The sequence below is a fragment of the Artemia sp. Qi Xiang Cuo genome, chromosome 5, assembly GCF_049724085.1.
Source record: "Artemia sp. Qi Xiang Cuo chromosome 5, ASM4972408v1, whole genome shotgun sequence".
NCBI classification, from domain to species: domain Eukaryota; kingdom Metazoa; phylum Arthropoda; class Branchiopoda; order Anostraca; family Artemiidae; genus Artemia; species Artemia sp. Qi Xiang Cuo.
In genome coordinates, this window is record NC_142798.1 from 9429890 (window position 1) to 9453047 (window position 23158).

The following is a 23158-nucleotide window of genomic DNA, read 5'->3' on the forward strand; positions in this document are numbered from 1 at the left end:
CTAGGGTTGATACACTTGTGGGTATAAATACAACATGCCTCCTCTTTGGATTTATTGAGAGTCCAATAAAAAAGTTAAATGTTCTTAGAATTTCTAAAAATCTAAAAAAATATTTAATCTCCTGTTTCAGAGGCGGGAATGCCGCATGAGGCACGTTTGTTTCTAAAAGGTACTGCTAGTCCTATAAAATTGACTGTTAACATAGACATTTATTCTAGCCGAAAAAAGTGTGTCTCTTCAGTACAGTTGTTTTCAAGCGAATTGTGATATAAAACAAGCATTCTAGCTAACGGAATGCCGAAAAGCTAAAATTTAAATATTTCAGAACTAGCATAAATCTATACAGATATTGAATTTCCTGTTTCAGAGACGGGGATGCCATATGAGGTACGTTTGTTTCTAAACGGTACTGCTAATGCTATAAAATAAACTGATTATATAGACATTTGTTTTAGCCAAAACTGAATGTGTCTCTTCAGTACAGGGGTTTTCAAGCGAACTGTGGCATAAAACTAGCAATCTAGCCAACCGAATGCCGAAAAGCAATAAGTTAAATGTTTTAGAACTAGGATAAATCTATACAGATATTAAATATCTTGTTTCAGAGGCGGGAATGCTGCATGAGGCACACTCGTTTCTAAAATGTACTGCTAATGGTATAAAATAAGCTAATAACATAGACATTCATTTTAGCCAAAAAGGACTGTGTCTCTTCAGTACAGGTGTTTCCAAGCAAATTGTGGCATTGTACCGTGAGTAAAATGTGATATATTTAAAATACAAAAAATAAAATTCCTTTTTCTAAAGACTATTCCGACAGAAATTAAACGTCCCCTAATTGAGTTCAAATACCGTTTCCAAGAGTCCAAATTCTTAATCAGCAAAACGAGAAATTGTATTTTAGCTTCAGTCAAACAATGACGCTAGACGGTTTTGAATTTCGCTAAGATCTTTGCTAATAAGAAAAATGATAGATACGATGTTTCTCAGGAAGTTTAAATTATAAGAGCGGTGTGAACGTTTGAATCATCAGAAATATTTAAAACAAACTATTGGACGAGGAGTTTGGCCCGCCTCAGGACTTGGGCCCATTTTGAGTAAGCTCTTAGAGCGCAGAACAAAAACTATATTGTATAGTGTGGTAAAAGTGTTTTTTTGGGGGATTCGTAAATCAGATTCAAGATTATTATGACCAGAACAATTTCAGCGTTCAGGCTTTGCGATTCAGTCATTATTATTATCTCTGCTCCTATTTGTCGTCAATTGAAGTGAGCATTGCTGTACACCTAAAATGTAAGTTACAACAAATCTATTGCCTTTCTATTTGTGTTTATTTTATTTTATATGTCTGTATCTAGTCGCACGACAGAGAATTAGTTCGCATACTTCCAAGGTAGCGCTCCCAGAGATCTGATTTCTACATACTATAACAGGTAATTGATTTTGAGATAATCCAAGGAAAGGAGGTTACATTTATATAATTGCATATTTCATTTTCTCGCTTTCTGCGAGTGGCGCGATCGGTACACCGCTCTTAATCATAATATTACATATGGCACTGTCTTTAGCGCTAGAAGTGGTGCTATCGGAGAACTTATAAGGTGAAGTAGCTTTAAAGCATAAAATTACATTTGACGCTGTCAATCTTTATTACCACAATTAAGGCCAATCTAAAAAATTTTTATCGCTACAAATGGCACGGTCGGAAATTGGAGAAAATCATGCGAACTAATTAGGCTATAAACTTTGTAATTTAAATTTAATTATTGGAGAGATACAGACATATAAGAAAAGTGATTAGGCCTATAACCGATAGCCTATAACAGAGAAACCCTTTAAAATATCTCATAGGAGATAATAGTCTCTCCCAAAAGAGGTTAAGTGAAAAAATAAATGTATTGTGAGTTATTCAAACGCAGAAAAAATGTCAGAAGAATTAGACGAACAATTAAAGGCGCAAAAGTTGGTCGCGAAAAATGTAGAAATAGCAAATTCTATTCCACAGTACAATGGAAAATCAGATATCGACGAATTTAATATCCAATTGGCCCAGTTTGTAGAATTACCAAAAACAGAGCTAGAAACGTTAGTTGGCATGCTTCTATTAAGATTAAAAGGCCAGGCCTTAACCTTTCTAAAGCAGATTGAACGTACTATAGGTGATGACGTCAACTTGCCAATAAATACGTTGGACAAATTGTTAACGGCATTTAAAGATAGATTTATCGAAACCAGTTCTACAAATAAATTGAAACACGGAATGGTAGGCTTTGACCATTCACAAAATATAAGAGAATATCTTGATAATATACAGATTTCAGTAGAAGCAAAATACGGAAAAGGTTCAGGAGAACTGTATGAAAAAGTCATACTAAATACCTTTTTGCAAGGGCTACCCCCGAAACTATATAGAATGGTAATATCCAAAAATATTCAGACGTTGGATCTTGCAGTTCAGGAGGTAGAGCGATTGATCGAAGTTGATACAATGGTGGCTAATCACAGAAAAGTAAAAATAAATAGCCTAGGCGAATCAAACGCAAGCCTAACCTTCAAGGGCGATCAGGCGTCTCCCAATTTCTTTTCAAGGGATAACTCCCCAGTGCCACAAAGAAATAAAACGCAAAAACCCGCTGGGCAGAAAACAGTACGTTTTCAGCCTGTCAAACAATTTAGTTATGAAAATAACCCTACAATTATAAGATGCCATATTCGTAATCGATCTGGGCACATCGCGAGGGAGTGCCGTTATGTCCTCAATCGAACACCAAGAATTGCTGTCGGTAGTACGAAAAATTATGGCAACCATTTGTTCGGAAGAACAAATTTTAGCGCCAGTGGTGCACTAGGCTATAGCCAGGGAAGATTGCGGTAATCAGTACCTTACAATGCGTATCAACCAAACATGTATAATCCTCCCCCCAATAGACAAATTAATTAACTACTTGAAAACCCAAATACTCGTCAAAGCTAATTTAATGCGAGAATGCTATATAGAAATGACGAAAACTTGCCGACGGGAAATGAAAATTTTGCAAGCCAACGGCATTGGCAGTCAGCGCCAGCAAGCGGCACTGACGCAAGACATCCAAGTTACCGTAATAATACATGGCGAAGGCGGACAGATGTAAATCAATTAGATATGCGTACGGAATCTCATATGTCTGAATATCTATTGCAGGCACCGACGCATGAAATAAATCCGCAGGAAACGTTTCAGGCCCCTCAGAATATAAATTTGACCCAGAGGGTGCCCAGAATATTTAATAGGTCCAAACTGATAGTGGTACCGTCTTGTAGTGATAGTAATAACAAGTTACCTATATTTATGATTTTTATGTAGCAAACGTTTACTTTAAGGCTTTAGTTGACAGTGGTGCCACGGTTAATATCATGAGCTCATGCGTATTTAATATGTTGCCTCCGCATATTAGGCAACAAAGAAATTTTAATAATCCCAATTTAACTAGCGTGACAGGGCACAAATTGGATGCAAGAGGTTCAATTCGCCTGGACGTAAAAAGGGATAAGAGAATTTTTCCGACGAATTTTATAATATACGATAACTTTCCGTATGAAGCCATTATCGGCGCAAATTTTTTAAGGTCTAATAGAGTACTATTAGACGTAGCAAACGAAAAGCTTGTCTACCCGGCTAAGGTAGGAGAAGGAAATTATACCTTAAGAAATTGCAACAGAGGTTACGAAGAGGACGTAACAGTAAATAAAATATCTGGCAGTATAATTTCACAATCTTTTGAACCTCATGTCTCAACGAGGACATGGCATAACCAGAAATTTGTTCAATTTTTATGAGAGACATTGCAAAGATGATGCAAGTTTAAATAATAAGTGGATTGAATTTGCGAAAATAAAAATGGGAGATATGCGAAAGTATAGATCAAACGAAATTAAGAAAATAGCGGAATTTTGGAAAAACATAGTAAAACCCAACGTGACGCTGCAAGATGCCGCAATGACGCAACATAATGCCAGTATGAATCTAATAGACAATGAAAATAAAGAGATATATTACGGATTCCCGATAAGGAAATCAGAAGTCCCTCCTAAAACGATGCAAAGAATTCTAATATCACAGATGATGGAACCAGTGGAAAGCAAATCTAAAATATGGTTTGCAACCCCGTCAAATGATATTCCCAAAAAGATGTTATGCGAGGAACAGATCATATCTTAGAAAAAGTAGAAGGTTTTATTTGGGCAACTAATAACCCCGAAAATGATACAATTACGATAAAAAAGGGGACTTGTTTAGTTCACCTCCAAGTTTTATCGGAGGATGATTTAAATAGATGGGAAAATTCCAAAAGAAACCTTGTTAATGGCATTAAAAAATCAAATAGCAAATACCCTCAAATTAAATCGCAATTTTTAATCAAATTTAATATGGATCATATTACGGACTTGGAACTTAAGAAAAAATTATGCGAATTATTATGGAATTTGAAAGATGTATTTTCCGCATCTGAAGATGACATCGGACTGATACCATTTTATGAACATTCAATTTTAACGACTGGTGGTCCTGTCGCGAAACAGCCATATCGTGTGCCGTATAAGCACAAAGAATGGTTAAAAAATAAAATCCATGAATTAGAAAAAAATGAAATTATACGCCCAAGTATAAGTCCGTATAGCGCACCAGTGATCTTGGTACCAAAAAAGAATGGCGACCTTAGACATGTAGTAGATTATAGAGCCCTTAACAAACAAGTAGTTAGGATAAATATCCTTTACCGAGAATAGATGAAATTCTTGACTCTATTTCAAGCAACAACAAAATTTTTACTTCTTTGGACCTCACCCAAGGCTACCACCAAGTGAAAATAGCCAAAAAAGATGTCCATAAATCTGCGTTTTCAACAGATGAATGTTGTTCATATGAATACTTAAGAGTACCTTTTGGACTTAAAACAAGTTCAAGCGTGCTCTGTAGACCCTTATTACATCTATTAAGAGGATTAAAAAATATCAATCATTTTGTTGATGATATCATATGTGTGGGAGAAAACGCTGAACAACACTAAGCAACAATAGCTAAGGTGTTCGATAATTTCAGACCGGGTAACTTAAAATGCCGGCCTGAAAAAGTAAATCTATTTCAACCTAGGATTAAATTTTTAGGAGTATTAGTGACGCAAGGAGAGATATCCTCAGACCCAGATAAAATAAAATGTGTTGAAAACCTCAAACCCCCAAGAACTATCAAAGAATTAAGAGGAATTTTAGGTCTTACTGGATACTTTAGAAAATTCGTGCGCAATTACGCCCAAATTGCAAAACTGCTCACAGAGTTAACTAAAAGGAACTCCCAAAATGTTACCTGGTCCCAGGAAGCTCAAACTTCCCTAGACCGTCTCAAAAAGGCACTCACTTCTGAACCAATATTATCACTTCCTGATTTTGAAAACGGACAATTTGTGGTCACAACCGATGCTAGTTCAAAGGGCATTGGCGCTATTCTTTCGCAAATAATCCCGGTAGAAAACCCTAATCCTCTAGAGGGAACGCCTAAACAAAAAAAAATAGAAAAAGTTATATGCTATTCGAGTAGAACTTTATCAAAAGGTGAAAGTAGTTATTCCGCCACAAACTTAGAATTATTATCTATAATCCACCACTTGGACAAATTTAGACACTATTTAATTGGTAGAAAATTTATACTACGATCAGACCATAACAGCTTGCAGTACCTGCGCACATTTAAAAACCCCGGGAATTCTAGCTAGATGGATTATGAAAATCCAAGATCTAGATTACGAATTTGAATATTTAAAAGGTAAACAAAATGCAGCTTGTGACTTTTTGAGTAGATACCCAGAAAATATTCCGTCGGAAACTGAGGAAAATGAATTTAAAGCTATCCATGCTAAAAGCAAACATAAAAGTGAGAAAAACAAAGATAAAGACACAGTAAAGGAAAATAAGGGTAACTATTGTCCCCTGTCTTTAGAAAATATAAAAAGAAAGCAAAAAAAGGACGAGATGTGTTTAGCACTTATTAATTATTTTGTGAATGATGATGCGTTACCAAATAAATTCAAAACTCTTAGAAAAGAAATAGATAATTTTTACTATGATATTGATGAAGAAATACTATGCAGAATCGTGACTACTGAGGCAAATAGAAACCAAACATCAATAATACCTATGTTACCACAAACTTAATAAGACCTTAATATAGACCATTTTTCCGGATTTACTTTTACAAAAGCATTAAAAAATCAAAGCGCTTACGCCATAAGTAAGGCGTTAGCGAAATTATTTTTAAAATTTGGCATTCCAAATAAGGTTTTAAGCGACACTAAAGACAATCCATTTTATTTACTTTTTGGTCGTGATTTTAGAATCCCCTATGACGAGATTATTGAATCTCGGCAGTATTATAATAACTCGGAGGATTACAAACAAGAATTCATAAATAGGATGAGTAAAACTTATAAAATAGTTAGGGAAGAGTTGGAAAAATGTAAAATAAACCAAAAGCTAAGAAACCAACCCAAAGTCAAGGGGAGCATAGATTTCAAGACGGGAGATTGCGTCTACCTAAAGAACGAGGCAAAGACGGAAGGCAAAAAACTTTCCAACAAATGTACTGGACCGTACAGAATAGTCAAAAAGTACGATAACGATCAAACTTTTAAAATGGAGAACCCCGATAGTGGAAGAACTTACAAGGCGCATATTAGCCGAATATAAAAAGCAAAATTTCCAGAGAGATGGGTATCACGTCCCTCCTCTACTGAGTCGTCAGATGCAGAAAATGAGCCCCCTAAATCAAGATTGGCAGAGCTAAAACCCTTTAATTTCAAGCAAGACTATTTCGAGGATGAGAGGGATGAGGAAAACTTGGAAGAATTTTTAGCTATGAAAAATCGAGTTATTCCCAAAAAATTCCCTAATACCAGTAAGAATAAAAACGCCAAAAGGTCCGAAAAGTTCATCATCGGAGAGCGCAGGAGAATTAGATTATACGATATCTCCAAAAACCCAATTTTTCCCTGATAGAATTTCAACCCCTTGTCCCCCCAAAAGATTTCCAAATGATATGGTTTTCCCGGCGACACCAATAACGGAGCCCTTGTCATAGCAGGAAGAGTTACACAGAGCTCTAGAAACTCCCGGTATTACTTTAAAAAAACTCCTACCTGAGATTCGACTAAGACAAATCTGCGAGAAGCTATGGGTTTAATAAAATTCCCATTACGATAGAATCAAAGTACATTGCCCGAGAATAAAACTCCCAAGGATGACCAGCAAGGACAATATCATGATATAACTGTGTCCAAGGTCAAACCTAAACAATGGACTTCATGGAGAGAAACACTAGTGCAAAGAATGCCCCACCCACTGAAGACATGGCATTTAAACAGTGGAGGAACCCCGCAAAAACTCTTGATTCCTCTCACAGCTCTCAAGAATTTATCTAATCCCCCGAATTCAAATCTCAAGCCGATGACTTAGATAATAGACCTTGTACTTAAAGAGGAATCAGAATTTACGAAGGAAAGGGAGGTGATACCTCAAAAATGCGAGGTGCAACTTCTAAAATTTATGATACAGAATCATCGGAAACTAGTTCCGAAGAGTCTGACGGCGAATCAGACCATATAGTAGTTAAAGAAATAGGAAAATCAAAACCGACTTCAGCAGCCGCACACGCGAAGGAAACAAAATTAAAAGGCCAAGAATTTTTGAAGAAAACAATACAAAAACTTTGATCTTATTTCGCTAGAAAAACCGAAAAAGAAAACACCGCAAGAAGTCGAGGAGAAAGTAACGACACAATCGAGTAGAACGGTTTAAAAAACCCGATAGATGGAACTACACTTAATCAGTATAGGATTAAAAGATTCTTATGGATAGGCATCATAAAGGAATAATAATTTAAAAACTTTTAGCTCACAAGTAAAAATTATAAAACTATAAAAACGCTGTAGAAAAATTTCGTTCAACATATATTAAGGCTTCGGATGAATCAAAACCGTCTGATACCGTCTGTTCAACATATATCAATTCCCGAAAAAAAGTTCTAATTAAAAAGTAACATTGCATATAATTAATTTGAATAATTTCCTTTAATATAAAAAGTCTACCCGTACCATTCCAGTACGATGCATCCAGTCTAACTGAAAGAAGCCGTGATAGGAAGTACTAAGCGAGAAATATTCATACACATTAGAAATGATCTTTGGTTATTTTCTGTTCCAAGAGAAACTGTTGGAACTTTGTCTTGTTACAATAATACAGAAAGAATAGACCCAAGTTACAAAACGGAATTACTGTTACAAAATGTGGGTACGATAACTATAAAACAAGGATGTTGACTTGTAACTAAAGAGTCAACTGTTCGAACGCCATTAATTACCACGAGCACAAAGATAATAAGTCCCAAAATAATCAATTTCAAGGCAATTAACCTGTCGTACACTATTCCCAATATAGAAAATGAGGAAATGGAAACCTCAATATGGTTCAAAATAGAAAAAAATAAAGGGACAGTAAAGCTTACAAAAATAAGAGAAGCATTAGACTCCCAGATTCCCCTATTTACAAATGAAGACCAAAGACTAACGAACGTACGTGGACGATAGATACGGATTATTCTCAACCAATTGCTGGTGGAACATACTACTGACCGTATGTTTCGTATTCGCGACTTCCCTGACCATAAGAACCTTATTGACTTTTAATTACGGGAAAATCCTGTGACTAAGAAGGCAAAAACCAGGAGAAAAACACGGGGAACCGGCCGAAATGCAGAAGTTAAACCCGGAACCCCTTGAGAACGTCTAAGCCAAGAAAAAGGGAACACATTAGAAAACGAGTGGGTATAGAGGTCTCCACTCGTCCTTGCTATGTCTTGTTCCCTCATTGTAAGGTTGTTTACGTAAAACCGTGTGGCTATGACGCTGCAACATGCGTTTCTTCAACAGCATGGACGTGCGTGAACAATGCAGGCATGAAATATGTTGTAAAATTAGACCTAAAACTTAATAATGTAGAGTAAATTATGTTTAACGGATTGTTTTAAATCTAAGAGGGAATTAAATAAGCGTTGAATAATTAGATAAACCTTGGATTGGTGTGTCTGTACTTAGAACAATTTTAAAGACATCTCCGTATTAGAGTTTCTAATGGAAATTGCACGTATATGATACCAGCATGACAATAATCTCGTTTTATTAAAACCAATGTTATGTATTAAAATCAGTTTATCTTTTTATATTATAGTGCATGGCAAACATAAACATTAAAATAACCCAATCATATTGTCCGTAATGTAGTATGACTTTGTTATAAATAACGTGTGATTTTGCATCGTTCTTTTTATTATAGAGAGTGGTGTAACATATTTGAAATCGATCATTACAATGCGTAGTCCAGTGCAGATACAACCAAGTAGCATCAATTTTCATCATACCTCAACCAACGAAGAGTACTCACCATAAACTCCAGGCAATTATCATCCCAGCTTCGTCTATGAAAATAATAGTTACCTTTGATCGTTGTTTCCTCGACACGAACCATATTACGTATCAGGTAACACTATATTTTAATCTCAGTATCCAGTGCATTATCGAACTATATAATCACATAAATCCTGAGAACCCCATCGACCAGTACAAGATATAAGTACCTAAATATCACCCATGATAATCCTTATGGACACATGAACCATTTGACTGTATAGTCATGATATTTGATGATCCCAAAAATTATTTATATGACGCATATTCACGCGTCGAATCCCTTTCGACCATCTCTCGGAATCCATCCTATCCCTTCTGTATGAAGAGTTCATATCTCTGTTATCCCATAATATTACGAGATAATTTCTGAAAAATGGACATGGAAATCAACCATTGAATTACAGAAACCAAAATTAACCCCATTGACCAACCCCTCAGTGACAGTATGCCCCTTCCACAAGTTAAAGACAATATGTTGAAGTATTCACTATAGTTTGATGTCGACGTATTCCAGATCCAAACTTAAATTCCCCTGTGATTAACCCAGGAATCACAACAAAGGTTAATAGACGCATGCCATGAACTAACAATTTTATAAGAGAACTGTGATCCCTAAGTGCCTTAAAATATCCCAAAAATGATATGCTGAGAAGAAAATAAACGCACTCCCAGTGTTCAACCCCTTAATGATAAGGCACCCTATGAACTGTCAAAAAGCAGGTGAGAATGAACTCTGATAGCATATTCCCACACCTGTAGTTGGAAGTATTATTTCCTAGTTGACAATTAGAGAAAGCTTGTCGTGTGAACACAATCATGCTCGAACTGTTCCATGAAGAAACTATATCGTAGGTGCTTTAAAAATTTTGCCAAGACGAAAGGAGTGAAGGACCATAATTTACAACAGAAGGATTGAGTACGCTAAAGAGACTCGAAGGTGCTGAAATAGGTGTGAATTTACATATGTTACCTCTTAATAACTTTGATAACTCAAAAATTCCGATATCCTATCATTAATATTACGTAGCAAACATCCCCAGTGAAAGTGTTCTAATGTTACCAGTGAACGTGGTAAACCCAATATAGTGTGTTTTAAATCGTTCTTGTATATAGTGTTAGATATTCAGATAGAGTTATGTGTGCGTTGTCGTGCTATTCATTTAATGTAGCGTAGTTAGAAATCAGTGTGCCCTATAGACAGCAAAATAAAAAAAACTTGTAAATGGTAAATTCTCAAAAAAAATCTTATGTAAAGATAGAATAGCCCCAACCTTATTGAAAATGTAAAAGTAATCAGTGTTAGATTTAGAAAAAAAAATCCTTAGTATAGTAGATTACTTAGAACCATGCAGTATATTAGTATGATCTATAAATATAAAATAGGGTATTATAATAAAATAATAAAAGCAATAGATGAAATTTTTAGCGAGCTTGATTAAGCCAAAGTAAAGATAGAAAATAATACAATATGAATCAAAAATATTCGGAATAAATAGTTAATTGCAAATATTTCAAAAGCCTAAGGGCAAGCAAATCCTAATGACGGGAAGTTATTAAATAATGGGAAGGGTAATATTTACCATCAGTAAAATGTGATATGTTTAAAATACAAAAAATAAATCCGTTTTTCTAAAGATAAATCCGACTGAAATTAAAGGTCCCCTAATTAAGTTCAAATACCGTTTCCAAAAGCCTAAGTTCTTAATCATTAAAAAGAAAAATTGCATTTTAGCTTCAGTCAAACAATGACGCTAGACAGTTTTGAATTTTGCAAAGATCTTCACTAATAAGAAAAATGATAGATACAATGTTTCTCAGAAAGTTTAAATTATAAGAGCGTTGTGAACGTTTGAATCATCAGAAATATTTAAGACAAACTATTGGACGAGGAGTTTGGCCCGCCTCAGGACTTGGGCCAACTGTGAGTCAGCTCTTAGAGCGCAGGACAAAAACTATGTTGTATAGCTTTATAAAAGTGCTTTTTTGGGGGATTCGTAAGTCAGATTCAAGATTATTAGGATCAGAATAATTTCAACGTTTAGGCTTTGCAATTCAGTCATTATTATTATCTCTGCTCCTATTTGTCGTCAATTGAAGTGAGCATTGTTGTACACCTAAAATGTAAGTCACAATAAATCTATTGCTTTTCTATTTGTGTTTATTTTATTTTATATGTCTGTGTCTAGTCGCACGACAGATAATTACTTCGCATACTTCCAAGGTAGCGCTCCCAGGGATCTGATTTTTACATACTATAACAGGTAATTGATTTCAAGATAATCCAAGGAAAGGAGGTTACGTTTATATAATTGAATATTTCATTTTCTCGCTTTATGCGAGTGTCGCGATCAGTACACCGCTCTTAATTATAATATTAAAGCATAAACCTAGCATTCTAGCCAACGGAATGACAAAAAGCTAAAAGTTAAAGGTTTTAGAATTACGATAAATCTATATAGATATTGTATCTACTGTTTCAGAGGCTGGAATGCCATATAATGCACATTCGTTTCTAAAACGTATCATTGATTTGAAACTAGGGGAATAACGCCTTTTCCAGCCTTTATTTTTATTGTGTTTTTTAAGTGCATTTTTTCATGTTTTTAATATTGTTTGTCAATTTGTTTGAAATAATATAACTTTTATAAATAATGTCCATGTTTTTAAGATGTATTTCTTAGCACAAGTAAGACATGCACTTTCCTTTATTAATATTTTGAGAGTAAATGTCTCCTGGAGTAAGTCAAATTGGGAGAGTAATACGTCATTGTAGTGTTTGCCAAAAATGGGGAATCTTAACTGTCATGCAATAGGTTAATTTTGGAATATGGTTCCAGGTACAAAACACTGACAATAGCAGTCTAGTCCTTCCAGTTAAGGCACAAAAACCATTGGAAGGGAATTCACCTATCGTATCCTGGCGGGGTCAAGAACTATAGAAAAAATGAAACAAAATATGAAAAGTGTTTCCATCAAAAAAATTAAATGTCATAATAAAGAAAATGTATTCAGGCTTTTGGTCGAAAAAAAGTATTACGTGACAGTGTTGTATAATCATTACGTGCCCTTACATAAAGTGTGTGCCACCATTAAGTTAATAAAAAAAAGTTTTGGGGGTTTTGGGCGAAAAAAAGTATTACCTGAGAGTGTTGCACAATAATTACGAAAGGTATGTGCTCCCGTTACGTTATAAGAGGAGATTCCCCCATGGGTTCCTGTCGCAAAGTTACATAAAATTGCGGCAATTATATTTGGCAAGGGTGAAAAAGGCAAGGGTGTGGGGTGAAGAGTATTGAAAAGGAACTTCTTTTGAGAAATGCTGCTACAAACTTTGTTATCAACCACATAAATGGTAGTGTGTCTCTGTTTTCTTTTTATATTCAATGTTTCAGTATATTTAATCTTCCATAGAGAATCACAAGTTAGCTAAAAATTATAGAATCCTACTCTATAGATCGCGATAGCTTTGACCAAATAAAAGATCAAAAGTCACGAAGAATTTCTACCCATTTGAATTGTTTCACTCTTCTTTGTCACCCGAAATTCTGTAGTAAAAACATTATTAAATACTTATTCAACAAAGCTACTCTTCGTCGAAAATTTGCACAAAATTGTTAACTTTTCTCCAACATTTAATTCGTAAATAGAAAAATTGAAAACAGAGCGCTACCAGTCAATATACAATTGCTAATATACACAATTTAAAAGCAAGAAATAGTCGGCTAGTTAAGTCGGTATCACGCATTATATCTTTTCTAGGTCTTGGCATTACTTGAAAAACAAGATGTTAAAAAAAGGCTTTTCAACTGGAAGTGAAATGCAGTATCAAAAGTTAAACCAATCAGAAGACCTTTTGTATATGAGTTGCTCTGCCCCCTCCTTAAGCCCTTACTCTTTACATTTTTAGTCGATGATTTGTCAGCGCTTCTTAAATACAACATAAAGGATTTGCAAGCTGTAGCCCAGTTTGACCCAAGTTTTGCCGATCAGTTTAAATCACAGTGTACTGCTAACAGTCTTCAAATCAACGAGAATAAATCAAAGGCTTTGAGGTTTAACCCACTTAAACGCAATTTTACCTGCCCCGCGACATTGTTCCCTTCCGCTTCGTGTGCGACTATCTTGTGCGTCACCTTTAGTGTGGACTGTTCGTTCTCTATTCACATACAAGAGCTGGTAAAGATGGGGCATTATGATATGCAAACACTAGTGGCGATGCGCCGCCTAGGTTTTCCAATATATCAAATGAAAAAGGCGTACCTCACTTTTATTCGAACCACCTTGAATATACATGTCCCGTCTGGAGCCCGCATGTTCATCACATAGATTATTTAATTGAGGATTTGGAGGGGATCTAGAAACGAACTGTAAAGGTCATTCTTTGTGACAAATATGTAGATTATAGCTCCGCTCTGAAGTTACTTGAAATACCAAGCCTTCGTGATCGCCAATTTCAGCTGATGATTCCTTTTGGCAAGTTTTTATTGTTTAGTCCTGTACATCGGACTATAGTACCACCTGAAATGCCTGTCCCCGCTAATATCAGAAGCAAGAGCAAGCTTATGCCCGTCTCGTGCTGCTCAAACAGACCCAGTAACTCCTTTGTACCTTTCTTTACAAGTGCTTTTGATAAATTGTAGTGAAGTGTTTTTCATGTAGTGTAGTGTTTTTCATGTAAAAAACAGCGCCTTTCAGTGCATTATTTATTAATTTGTCTATGACAGCTGTTTTCATTATTCTGATTTTGATTCTCTTGTGTGACTGCCCCCTTCTTAACCCCTTGATTTTTATGCTGAAGTTTGAATTTTTGTCCCAATTCGTTCTGGACAACTGCTGAAACCCAAATGTCGTTGAATTAGAATAAGAAACTTTTTAAAGCGACAAAAAACTTTAGTGTAAAGAATAATGGGTTAGGGAGGCTTTTAACACTATTGCCAGTAAAATGGATGATCCTTGTCACTATTCTTTATCAATTAATGGAAACCCCCGTAAAATTAATATAAGCCTTTAGTGTTAAATAGCATTTAGTCAAACCTGATATATTGAACAGCCAACGGGTAGGGTATGGTGTAAAGCTCATCAGATTTTCCCCTATATTGAAAATTTTCCGCTTTTGAATGAACATCCCAGAATGATTGTCTCTTCTTTCTCTGACAAACTGGAATTTCTTTAGCCAAAAGCTGAAAGCAGGTTGGATTTACTGTTGTTGTTGTGGTTGTAGTATATGACTTAAGGATAATGTTTGTATTGCGTCTAAACACATCACCCAGTAGGAATCGTTGGTCTCTCACTGGGAAGTATCCTTCCGTTAAGACAAAGAATAAAAGAGGAAGGAAAACACAGGCCAATCGCAGCCTGAAACAAAGTAAGGACTAATTGACACTTAACTCGACTGTGAAGTGAGGTAATAAGAAATGGAAGGAAAATAAACTCTATTAAATTGAAAGAAAAATTAGCGTATGGAATTTGAATGTTTAAAATTCAACTGAAAAATAATATGAACAATCATTAAATCCTTAAACAGTTCTTTTACTACTACTACTAACACCTCACCGCCACACAAAGCCACCTGGGGCCAACACGGCTACACACACTCCTTTTAAATCCTAATCTATTCAAAGAGAGAAATATCAAAATAATTTTGAATTGTTGGGTTAAACGGCAGTGCTACAACTTAGTGAATTTATTGGCTCACAAACCCTAGCTACTAAGAACTTTATAAAAATGAACAGATAACAGAGGCTGAGGAGAAGAATAAAAAGATTTTAACATTTCGGATGTATCTTACTTGCTGTTTCAAGTCTACTAATACCAAATGTATCCCCATGAACTTTTAATTCAATTTTCCGTATTTATTTAATGAAAAACAGACCCGACCAGTGCTTTTATTGTTGGTTTCCAAATCCCATACTCTGCTTCTTTTTTTTTTAAGTGCCCATTAGCCACTTTTTCATTTTGGCTAGTAGATTTCTGTAAAATTTTGAATCTTTATTTTGAATGTGTATAAGTAATAATCAATTTACGGATTATTTATTATTGCATTTCAATCAATAATGGTGCAGATCTAAGCAAGTATAAATAAATGAATCTTTTTTTATTTCATTTTTAAAATTATGGTAAAATCTAAACGTCTTATAACGTCAGTGCTTTGAAAGCGAAATTATTCTGGAATCATTTAGTTATGACTAGTTGATAATTCCTATTAGTTTAAGCTGCGACTTTATTTCCGGCTTTTATTTGAAACATTTGATTTTAAATTTCCCTCTCACTTCACTTCAAGAGTTTTAAAAATTTCGAATATTGAACAAAAATACCGCTTTCCATTTAACAGTATATGCTTAGAGTAAGAATGGAAGTGTCACCACTTCATCTTTCATTTAATATCCTCATCTAAATAAATTCCTTGAAATAAAGGGAGATTATGGGCTACTCCCCCACCCCTCTTCTAAGGAGTGCTTATTAAAAATTTGAAAACTGGCTATAAAAATTAACCATCAGATGATCAAGACTGCTCTCCCCCTAAAGAAAAATTCTAAAGTAATGTGTCTAACAGTTTGTTTGAGGCTATGCAATACTACGGAGCCGTTATTGACACTGCATGAATAGGGATATTTTTCAACCGTGTATATTGTTAATTATTGGCAATAAATGCTCCACCGTAAAGGTGTATGGCGTCTGAAGATAGGAGTTAATACAAATAATTTTCGGGTAATTCAAAAAGATTGGCTATCTGAAACTTCTACTGGATAGTGATTTGACCCAATTCAGGACATTTGCTGCTAGACATCTCATCGCAGCAACAAGCTGCTTGAGACAAACACAGCTATGTGAACTCCTCATTCATCCCAATCTATTCAAAGCCTCTTTATACAACCTCTCTGGAGGTTCCATTTCCCTTAAATTTTTCTTTACGATATCCTACCACCCCAACCGTGGACGACCTTCTTTTCGTTTAGCCCAAGACAGTTCAAAAAAAGGAAAATCTTTGGCAACGTGTCAGCCTTCATTCATAGAGCGCGACCTATCCATCCCTAACTTTCTCTCATTATAGCCCTAGAAAGTGAGATTGAACCACAGTTTTCATACAGCCTACTATTTGAAATACGGTCAGTCAGTCAGGTACCTAAAACAATCCGTGGGTAATTTTTCTGGAAAACATCTAGCATATCTTCCTCTGTTTTTTTTTTATGGAGAGCCCGTGCTTGAGAGCCATATTTAACCATTATCATCACTGTAATTTTCAATATTCTAATCTGTGTTTGTAGACTTGTCTTCCTATTCTTCCAAACTTTTTTCAACTGTGAAAAAACACCTTGAGCCTTGTACAACATCCTATGTAAAACATCTTTACTGCTCCCACCGTCTTTACAAATAAAGCTACTAAGGTATGTCAAACTGTCAACTTGATTGATCTTTTAATTACCCAACGTCGCCTTTTCCAAGCCTTAGAAACCTAGTCTTCTTAACATTAATTTTCAAATCCATTCTAGCCCCATAAACTCGCAAAATCTCTAAAAGTTTATTCATTTTACTCAAACTTCCATCTAAGATGCTTAAATCATCAGTATAAGTCTTTCTTCTCCATCTGATTCAATGTTCTCCCATTCCTTTTCCTGTACTTCTTAAGACAATGTTCACTAAAATGATCCATATAAATGGGGATAGATCAAAACCCTGCTAGACACCAGATATAATGAGACACCAGCTACTAACCTCATTTCCTACCTTAACTGCAGCAGTGTTATTCTCGTACATAGCCCTAATAACTTTAATGTGTTTGACTGGTATACCAAACAAAGATAAGACTTTCGCTAAAGCTCCTCTATAAGCTGAATTGAACGCTTGCTCGTAATCTATAAGACTAATCACAAAAGATTTTAATGACTCAGACGCTTAATAATTATCAAACAGTTCGTGGTAACGAACTGTAAGTAAGGAGCGACCCGGCTCAATGGTAACCGAAACTCTAGAAAACGGGATTTTAATACCAGTAGATACATCAAAAATCAGATTTTAATGATCATTTCAAATATGTAAGTTTCATCAAGTTTAGTCCTACCCATCAAAAGTTACATGCCTTAGAAACTTTGGCTGATTTTAGAAAAAAGGGGAAAGACCCCCTAAAAGTTGCAGAACCTTAATGAAAATGTCACCATCATATTCAGCATTTTAGAGAACCCTACTGTAGAGGTTTCAAGCACCTATCTACAAAAACTTGGAATTTTGCATTTTTTTTTGCCAGAAGAAAGATCACGGATGCGTGTTTATTTGTTTTTTGGGTTTTTTTTTCAGGGGTGATCGTATCGACCCAGCGGCCCTAGAATATCGTGGGAGGGATCATTGGAACTAAAATTAAAAGTTCTAGTTCCTTTTTTAAGTAACCAAAAAAATGGAGGGCAGCTAGGCCCCCTCCCACGCTCATTTTTTCCCAAAGTCACCAGATCGAAATTATGAGATAGCCATTGTGTTGAACATGGTCTAAAATATGATAAAATAATGTCTTTTATGATGACTTACTCCCCCACAGTCCCCGGGGGGAGGGCTAATAATAATTACCTAATGTTAACATATATTATTGGTTATTGGGAAGTATACAGAAGTTTTCAGGGGGGATTTTTTTCTGGTAGTGGGGGGGATCGTGGGTTCTGTGGGAGGATCTTTCCATGGATGAAGTTTTCATGGGGGAAGGGACATTGCTATGAAGGGGGCGCCGGATTTTACAGCATTATTTAAAAAAAAGATCAGAAATTAAATAAAAAACAACCAGTTTTTCAACTGAAAGTAAGGAGCAACATCAAAACTTAAAACGAACAGAAAATATTACTTATATGATTGTGTTCATCGCCTAGTCAATACGTCGCTCTTAAAGCCAAAGATTTTTTAGTACTCTCATAAGAGCTATTTATTCTAATTAACGGCCTTTGTGATTAAGAGGTCATTTTTAAAGAATTGCAACACAATTCGAAATTTAGCTTAAAGAGCAAGGTATTGACAAGGGGGCGAACCCCCTAATATACTTATTAAAACCATATGAATATAAAAGTTTGTTACGTAATTTAATTTGAAAGCCACGTATATTTATTAGGCCTACTAATAAAAAACGTTCGTATATAAAACTAAACAAGTTTCGGAAAATCCATTTAACCAAATAAAAGTAAAATTAAAATACAAATTTTATTTTAATTGTTCATTTACGATGAGCCAAAATCAAAACCTGCATTAATTCAAAAACGTTCAAAAATTAAATAAAAAAAGCAGTTTTTTAAACTAAGAGTAAGGAACGACGTTAAAACTTAAAACGAACAGGAATTATTCCGTATATGAAAGGGGCTGTCCCCTCCTCCACGCCTCACCCTTTACGCTAAAGTTCGACTTTCTCAGAACTCTTTTTTTTAAACAATAAAAAGCTTTAGCGTAAAGAGCGAGGCGTTGAGGAGGGGACAGCCCCTTTCATATACGAAATAATTTCTGTTCGTTTTAAGTTTTAACGTTGTTCTTTACTTTCAGCTGAAAAACTTATTTTTTGTATTTAATTAACCTGAGAATGAAAATTTGGTCAAAACATCCTCAACCCTCCATAAAACTACACTGTTCTTCTCTTAAAACTTTGTCTACAGCATCTCTCAGTCGAAAAGTATCATCCTACCAAGTAATTTGCTACCTATAGAATAAAGGCTAATCCCTCTATAACTACCACACTCACTACTATCACCTTTCATATTCAGGGTTTAATTAGGGTTTTCCTAAAATCCCTGGGTACTTCACCTTTTTCGAAAATCATATTCATAATCTTCAGTAGCTTATGTCTAACCTCACGGCCAATATATTTAAGAAACTCATTTACTACACTATTAGCTCCTGGAGCCTTATTACTTTTTAATCCTCTTATCCCTGTCAGTAATTCTTCCTTACATATTAAATTAAAACAATATAAATTTTTAGATTTAAAATAATATAAAATTTGAGATAAAAATTTTGAGATAGCCTTTTTCTTAAAAATAGTTCAAAGATTACATATAAAAAAAAAAACCTCGGGTCAACACACCCCCTTAGAGCTCTGGGGCAAGTGTTGAGTGATATGCTTTGAGGGTATATATATGGTTTTTATGGAAGGGATGGTCATTAAACTTCAGAGAGGGCTCTTTCGATTGGTAATTAGAAGTTCTAGTGCTCTTTTCAAGAGTCAAGAGTAATCGGAGGGCAACTAACCCTCCCCCAAGCCAATTTTTACCAAACATCTCAGATGAAAATTTATAAGGTAAATATTTTGCTCAAATTGTTCAAGCATATGATAATAAAAAATCTAGGGTCAACACAACCCCCATGAGCCCAGGGGTAAGTGTTTGTTCTTTTCGGCCAACCATCTAGGGCTAAACGGAAAGCAGGTCGTCCCCGTCTGGGGTGGGAGGACGCCATAAAGGAAGATTTAAAACAAACGAGAATTTCGTGCGCGGGTGTAAAAAAGGAGGCTTTGAATAGATTGGAGTGGAATGGGAGCATGCATAGCTGTGTTGGCCTCAGGTGGCTTGGTGCTGCCATGAGTTTCTGTTATTAGCAGTAGTAAAATTTGGAGATAGCAATTTCTTTAAAAAAAAGTTGAAAGATCAAGTAACAAAAACTAAGGGGTTAACACTATCCCCCCCCCAGAGCTTAGGAGATGGGTTGTAAGTTATGCCTCTAGTGTATATAAGGTTCTTATGGAAGAAGTGGTTGTTTAAACATCGAAGGGGTCTCAAAAGATTAGGAATTGAAAGTTCTAGTTCTCTTTAGGATTTAAAAGCAATCGCATGGCGACTAGTAAACACACCCTCTTTTCCCCAAATGGCTCTGATCGGATTTTTGAGATAATAATTTGTTGTTCAAATAAGCTAAAGATTATGTAACAAAAACTCTGGGGCTTACAGACCACCCCCCCCCCCCCCAGAACCCGGAGGCAAGTGTCATGTCCAGGGGCATATGAGTTCTTAAGAATGTTCAGTGTTGTAAACTTCAGAATGGGCTCATTTGATCGGAAATTAGAAATTTTAGTTCCCTTTTTAAGAGTTAAAAGGGATCGGAGGGGAAAAACCCCTTCCTATTCCTTCTTTCCCCAAATGCATCCAACCAAATGACTGAGATAGCTATTTTGTTCAAAATAGACTAAAGATGATATAAAAAAAACGTTCTGGGATAACACAACCCCCCAGAGCCCAGGGGCAAGTATTCTAAATCATACCCCGGGGACAAATGTTGTAAGTTCTTCCCCAGGGGCATGTAAGATTCTTATGGAGGGGCTGGTCATTTGAAATTTTAAGGGAGCTTATTTGTTAAGAAAGTGAAAATTCTACTTCCATTTTAAGAGTCAAAAGTGATCGAAGAGCAAAAAGTCTTCCTACACCCTTTTCCCCAAAGAGATTCGGCCAAATTTTGTTATAGCTATTTATTCAAAACAGTTTATGTATAATATTACAATGCCATTGGCGTTGACAGAGCCCCACAAAGCCTGAGGTTGTAAGTTATTCTAAGGTTCCAAGGTGGTAATTTGTTCCAAGGGGTCATGTAGGGTCTTATGGATAGGAATGGTCGTATAAACTTTGAAGGAGGTTCATTTGATTGGAAATTGAAAGTTATAGATCTTCATTTTAAGATCCAAAAGTGATCAGAGGGCAACAGACCCTCCATGCCCTTTTTTTCTCAAATGCATCGGATTGAAAATTTGCCATAGCCACTGTGTTTAATTTAGTCCAAGCATTATATAACAATGTTTTTGGAGTTGATAAGATCCCCCGAGCCCTGGGGAAAGGGCTGTAAGCTATTCCCCAGGAGTAACTAAGGCCATTATGGAAAAGGCGGCCTTATAAATTTTTAAGGAAGCTTATTTAAATGGAAATTTGAAGTTGCATTTCCGTTTTAAAGAGTCAAAGGTGATAAGAGATCAAATAGCTTCCCTACACATTCTCTTGTCCCCAAATACAACCAATCTAACTCTTGAGATAGCTATTGTGTTCAAAAAAGTCCAAAGATCATATAACAATGGCTCAGGATTGAAATAATTCCAAGAACCCGGAACAAGGGTTGTAATTTATGCCTTAGAAGCATATCAAATTTTTATGGAAGTGGCGGTCGAATAAACTTAGGAAGAAGCATGTTTTATTGAAAATTGAAAGTTCTAGTTTCTTCATAAGATTCTCAAGTGATTGAAGGGAAACTACCTCCTCCCCCCAACGACCTTGTTTCTTCATTTTTTTCAGATTGATATTTTGAGATAGCAATTTCGTTCAACATAGGCCAAATGTAAAATAACTAAGGTTCCGGGTTTGGCCCTCCACCCTCAACCCCGGGGAAAAGGCTGCGAGTTATACAAGTTACTTATTGTTAATTGTTATGTATCTTTACTTTGATACTTGGATTTACTGATTTATGGGATAACTTGTAAGTTATGCAAATCGCTTTTTGCTATTTTGAAACTTTGTTTATTTTGATACTTTGTTTACTTTGATACTTTGTTTACTTTGTTATTTTTTAACAATTTATAGTGTTACTTTGATCCTAGTTTTGTTACTTTGCTGAAACTTTGATGTTGAAAAGAAAACTTATTTTTGAAATAGGAAATTTTGAAAAACTTGAAACTTTGGCAATCGAAACCGAGGAGAAATTGATAATACAAAAATTTCCAAAGAAGAAGTTTTCCAAGGAAAAGTAAAGAACATATTAAAAGAAAGATCATCAGAAATAAACTTCTGTAATAGTTCAGTCTCAAAATGACCAAACGCTAGTATTGAAAGAATAAATGAAACCCAAAACGAACAGAAAGTAAATAATAAATCATAGCAAACGAACTTACAACAGGTACCATATAATCGAATCAACAAATCTTAAAAGGAGTTAGTGTTAAATTGAAAAATGCAAATCAAGCTTAAAACGAACAAAAAATATTTCACTAATGAAGAAAAAATTAAACTCACAACAAACACAAATTAAATAAACAATCATAGCAAACAAATATACATAAGGTACTACTATAAATGAATAAATAAATCTTAAAAGGAGTAAAAGTTAAATTGTATCTGGAAATCAAGTTTAAAATGAACAAATATCACTACAAACAAGAGTTTAGCAGCATCCCCCTTCCCTAACAGTAAAATTATAAACCCTCTTGTGTCATTGTTGCTTTATTGAAAACTATGCGTGTCTTCAAGAGTCTTGGATTAAACCAATAAAATTAAACTAAAGCTTTGATATATCTGCATATATCTATATTTTTATTAATAGCTGAAAGCTTATCAGGTCAAGATTTTATTTCACTGTGATTTCATTTATTTTCAATGTTATAATAAGTGCAAAATAAATTATTTGTAATATTATTCGTTTTATTAAAGCCCCCAATACGCAGTAAGCTCTAGACTTCTATTAGGAAAACCAACAATAGCCGAATTCTTTTTTGTAATGAATACTATATGTGTCTTGAACAGTATAGGAAGAGCTGATAAAATGAAATTGAATATTTGATATATAATAACATTAATTGCTGAAAGCTAATCAGATCAAGATTGTACTTCACTGTAGTTTGTATTTCATTTTCAATGTTGTAATAAGTTCAAAGGAAAACAATTGAAATATAATTACTACTACTACTACTACTAACAACTCACCGCAGCACCTAGTCGCCTGAGGCCAACACAGCT

General features: G+C 35.1%; 1 protein-coding gene across 1 annotated transcript in view; it reads right to left on the bottom strand.

The window, feature by feature from the left end:
- Positions 1 to 23158, bottom strand: part of LOC148951783 (uncharacterized) — a 155760-nt gene that overhangs the window by 58700 nt on the left and 73902 nt on the right. The window contains exon 2 of the mRNA XM_089088715.1: positions 14529 to 14849. Coding sequence (XP_088944841.1) covers positions 14529 to 14849 — 321 coding nt within the window. The remainder of the gene's footprint in view (positions 1 to 14528; positions 14850 to 23158) is intronic.